The 5,201-nt window shown below is 42.3% G+C and overlaps 1 protein-coding gene across 1 annotated transcript; it reads right to left on the bottom strand.

Annotated features, from left to right (window-relative positions):
* Window positions 1-1,566: 1,566 nt before the first annotated feature.
* Window positions 1,567-3,386, bottom strand: HBE1 (hemoglobin subunit epsilon 1). The gene is made up of 3 exons (XM_042905013.1): window positions 3,011-3,386; window positions 2,665-2,887; window positions 1,567-1,864 (listed from the first exon to the last, which is right to left on the bottom strand). Exons 1-3 carry the CDS (start codon window positions 3,100-3,102, stop codon window positions 1,736-1,738), a joined length of 444 nt encoding a protein of 147 aa, XP_042760947.1. The 5' UTR covers window positions 3,103-3,386; the 3' UTR covers window positions 1,567-1,735.
* Between the last annotated feature and the right edge of the window lie 1,815 nt (window positions 3,387-5,201).

Consider the following 5,201-nt stretch of genomic DNA (forward strand, 5'->3'; position numbering starts at 1 on the left):
TAAAGAATGTATCTTCTGCCCACCACTCCATCATCACCATCCTTGACCCCGGGACATGCAGAATCAGAGTAAAAGCTGAGGGCAAGAAAGAGAATGATTAAAAATGCACATTTGTTGTTGACTGAGACACTGACTGACAGACTGGGTAAAAGGCTTAGTACCTCTAACAGCTCCTGTTTACTTTGCTGAAGGGCATAAAGAGAGGCTACTGAGGCTCAGAGACCACTGTTGTTGACAACCTGCAACTAAGTAATCATTGGTCTCTCATCTGGATGGTGGAGACATAAGCTCAAATTAGAAGGTAATTCAGAGGACAAATTCTGATCAATGTGCAGAGGCAATGAAATACCTAACTGATATGAGAGTTTGACTCAAGGCCTGGAGGTCTAGACTCCCTAAGTAAAATAACAACGACTTCCTCAAGAGTCATTCAGTTCTTGCCACTCCCACACAGGGGTCCCCAAGGTAGTACACAGCCTCTTGTTAGATCCCCCAGGGCTGGGAGATTTCAGTCATTCCCTACCACGTCCTTCCTTCTCATTCACCCCAGCCAATCAGACACTGTTTCTTCTTCACTCAACCTCTGCTCCTCCTTCATGTTTTGCAGATCTCACTGCTCTTCTTGGGTTTAGGCCATTATGTCTGTTCTTCTGAATTAGCATCTACATCTAATCTGCAATTTGGAATTCATTTTGTGTTCATTAAACTGATAACTTCCCCCACCCCAACTCCTATTCCTTGAGTCATTATAGTTCTAAGGATATTTATTGTTTACTCTTGACAAAAACATAGTAATAGTTTTTATTTTTATAATCAAAGCCTTGGATTATCTAGTCTCTCCTAATACTCTATCTTACTGTCTCCTCTACTTCCAGAAAGCCTTTTCCTGCAAGAAATTAGCTCAAGCCCTAATTTACTGGTTTTAGACTATGAGCCTTTGTTATTATCTCATCTGCTACACGAAACCTTGGTCATTCTTCTCTCCCCCCGAATTCATATAATATCCTAATGCCAACTTTATTTTAGCATATGTTATGTTTGATTATAAAATAATGCACAGTGATTTCCCACTGTGGCTCCCCACTGAGACCATGCAACCCTTTGGGAAAGAACAGACTTTTGTTGGTTAATGGAGATTTTTCTGGAAAACTCCGAGCCATCCCTCAATTCATCCTCTTATGTCCAATTCAGGCTCACATGACATATGATAAGTTAGCTGATTCAAAATGTACATTAAAGCAAATTGAAAAAGTAACCCTAGCCGAGATCTTAGATCCATGCAAAGCTTTTAAAGCTGAACCCTGACACGCACCACAAATCTATCTTGATTTCTTCTGAGGCACTTCTTAGCATCTCCTTTATTCCCCTCTACTGTAAGTTTCTGCCACACTGTCCTGTAAATCCCTGTTCGCTTAATTAACCCTTTCCCCAACCCAGAAAATTTCTTCCCCATCCTAGCATACACCCAGACCTTCTAGAATTCTCCCATAATACCCATCTTCTTTTGATGAGTCCCTACACACTTCCCAAACGAGCTCTCATTTCTCCCTATGTCTCACCTCACCCCTCAGCCAATGAGTGAAAGATGCAAAAAAACACAGTATTCATTTATGATGACTGAATAGAATGAACTTTATTAAACAGAAGCTGTGCTCTCAAGGCCAAACACAAGTCCCCATATGCAGAAGGAGGGCCCTGGGGACACAAAAGAGCACTGTTGAACTGGAAGGAAGACTCAGTGGTACTTGTGTGCCAGAGCAGTGGCAACACCAGCCACCAGCTTCTGCCACATGGCCTGCATATCAGGGGTGAATTCCTTGCCAAAATGAGAAGCCAGAATGATCACCAGTACGTTGCCCAGGAGCTTTTAGGTGAAAGACAAAATGAAAAAGAGGCACATTGAGTACAATTTTTCGAAAAGAATTGCAGAAAAAGTGGTTCAATACCTACAGTCCCTGCCAACTCCATACCTTAAACTACTTCAAGGGTTGTGTCTGCACGAAATCAGATAAGCTAGTCCCTAAATTCAATTTAATGTGTATGAGCTCTCCATTCAACACCCTCCCCACCTCTATCTCCATCCTCTTGCATCTCACCATTTTTATTTGCATCTCTCCCTCCCTCTATCTACAAGTCGTCTAATTCCTGTAACAACAGGATTTTAGGGTGGCATGGGTTCTCACAGTGAGTTTATTTAAAGTCTCCAATCAGGACAGGGACAAGTCTCCACTCGGTAACAATGCTGACAGGTAATACGATATATTTTAGAGAAGTTGTTGTATTTTCCTTGTGACAATTTGTCCAAAACTCCCCCCACCCCAAATCTCTCCCTACGCTTCAGTCATCAGAAACCATGTAAAATAAGACATTCTTCCTTCCTTGAGACAGTCCTTTATCAAATGCCAAATTCCATTCCTCCTTGAACAAGTCTTCTTTTCTCTGATGTCGTTTCAGTTCTGACAAAAGTTCTTGAGAAGTTTTAAGCAAACCCTGGCTGCTAGTAGGCCTTTACTGTCACTAGTCCTGAATCAAGGTAGTCCTGGTCATGCCCTTTGGCGGTCTGTCCTACTAACACCAAGTTTGACCCATTATTTCTGAAATTCTTGTTAGTCTATCTCAAAGTAAACAGTATAAAAAGAGCACATGAACATTTCCTGAACTCACCCTGAAGTTCTCGGGATCCACATGCAGCTTGTCACAGTGCAGCTCACTAAGCTTAGCGAAGGCACCCTTGAGGTTGTCCATGTTCTTAATAGCATCACCAAAGGAGGTCAGCACCTTCTTGCCATGTGCCTTGACCTTGGGGTTACCCATTATGGCAGAAGTAGAGGACAGGTTGCCGAAGTTGTCAAAGAATCTCTGGGTCCAGGGGTAAACAACCAGGAGCCTATGTGATGGGACCATAGCAGGTGGAAAATCAGAGACTTTCAAAGCTCTTCAGGAACTTCCCAGGCAAGTGGCCAGGCTCATATTCACCATCCTTTCCCATGCATTGAAACCCAGTGCCTACCTGCCCAGGGCCTCGCCTCCAGCCTCTTCCACATTCACTTTGCCCCACAGGCTAGTGATGGCAGCCTTCTCCTCAGCTGTAAAATGCACCATGATGTCAGATCTGGGAACTTACAGGCGATCAGAGAGAGAAGCGGGTATGTGCTGCTGTTGGAAAGGGTCACCTTTTATTCTTTACTGCTGACCTTCTGGCCCCTTGTTCCTCCTAGTTCTTTGAAATCATTGGTCAAGGCTGAGCTGTGTCCCTCAGGGGTGGAGTCAGATCAGGAAAGGGTCAGCAGTGAAGAATGCACACTGAACTTGTGATAATGTGTGTTGGTTCCTGAGGCATTGGTTCCTCCTCTGTCCTCAACACAATTTTCCATTTCCTTTTCACCCTCTTCTCTCTCCATGTGATCCTCCAAAATGACATCCACCTCTCCCTTTCTTCTTCTTCAAGAAAGACATGTAGAGAGGAGCTAAGCCCAAGATAGGGAAATGATTCTAGCCAGACAGTTTTAATATTTGGGTTAAAGATGGTGACAGGGACAAGAACAGAGTGAAGAAAAAAATACAACTGTTGACACAGAATCTCAGCCAGTTTTAACTCAGTTGAGGAGTGGATTATAACAAAGCCTCTGGTTCTTAGTTTTCTAAAGCTGACAAAACATATACATGGTTACTTCATGAAGCTGAATGGAGTAACGAGGGATCCACAATATGACTAAGACTTCAATCCCAAAGTACAATACCCAAGGGTAATTTCATAGAAAGAATAGACAGAATGAACTTATATCCTGTGCTTCCCGGGAACCCTCTCTCTGTCGTTTTCTCTGTGACTTCAGGGGAAACTGGCTATTTTGAGATTTCCCTGAACTCTCGTTTTCATTTTCTGCCCTGCTTACACTTCTTTAATTGGTGAGACAGATAAGGAGTCTGCAATGATTTAAAACCAGGGCTTGTGATCAAACTGACGAATGAATAGATTAATCAGGCTAGGATTTGGAGTAGGTTTAATGTTTGCTGTGGCCAGAGGTGCCAGAGGGTTCAGATGCCTCTAGTGTCCTTTTGTTTGTCTGTTTGTTTGTTTGCTGATGCCACTCTTATCTTTGGGCTTCCCTAAACTCTCATCATGAAACATAGTGTGCACCTTGCAACTTCTTCGGCTGCAATCCACGGTTGTTATTCTGGAGTCCTGTTGATAGGGTGGTAAAGAATGTTGGAGAAGAAGCATTCTCTAATTGCACAATCCAATTTCAATCTTTAATGGACCAGTGTGCCTGGGCTGTGATTTTTACAGCTTTCCCCTCTGAAAAAAGTCAGGAAAACCTCCCTGGGCTAGACTATATGGCTTAGAATGACAAGATTCTAGGTCAAGAGAGACGATATTTTATCACTAAAGGAGAAGACCAGTGAATGGACAAGAAAGACCTACTCAGTGAAGAATAGCCCTGGGTGAATAAGAAATTCATTATCAATAGAGATAGGGCTCTAGGTTCCCAAGGCAAATTTTTTACAGATCTAGTGTGAGGACAGTGATCCTTTCCTTAGACCTTGGGTATGAGGATTATACATTGCCATAGCCCAGGGAATAAGAACTAGGCCTCTTAATACCAAGAGTTTGGGAAACATGCCTTTCTCTGAAGCAGACAGTATGAGTACATTCACCCTCCTCCTGATTCAGTGTAGACACCAGTCTTTTCTTAAATTCAGAGTATGGGATTGATCTTCACCCTCCTGCCTCGTGCTCACTGCAGGACCCATACCTCATCCTCTATGAGGGCCTTTGGGAAGAGATATGGCTTGCCTCCAGGGATCTGGCCTACTTGTTCTCTCTTACTACTAACAGCTGTGGGGAAAGGTTTCAGGAAAGATGACAGGATTGAAAGAGGGGATATCTGTAGTTTAGTGCAAGGCTTATAAATTCTGATTCTGGAGTCAGGTAGGCTGAATGTAGTCTCATTACTGCTTGGGTGTTGGTTGATTCAAACTACATTATCTCAGCTGCTCATTTTGAAGCACTTTACTCATTTCTCCTATGAAACATCATGATTATTATCTCCCTTTCCTGGAAAAAAAAGTATAGAGATAAGTGATATTATTATCCAGATAGATCAGAAAGATTAAATCATCAAAAAGCAAACAATAAGAATATTTATTTATTACATATAAAATTAAAGTCAATAAAGTAAAAAAAAAAACATGTTATGTCT

Source organism: Panthera leo, chromosome D1, assembly GCF_018350215.1.
Source record: "Panthera leo isolate Ple1 chromosome D1, P.leo_Ple1_pat1.1, whole genome shotgun sequence".
In the NCBI taxonomy this organism is placed as follows: Eukaryota; Metazoa; Chordata; class Mammalia; order Carnivora; family Felidae; genus Panthera; species Panthera leo.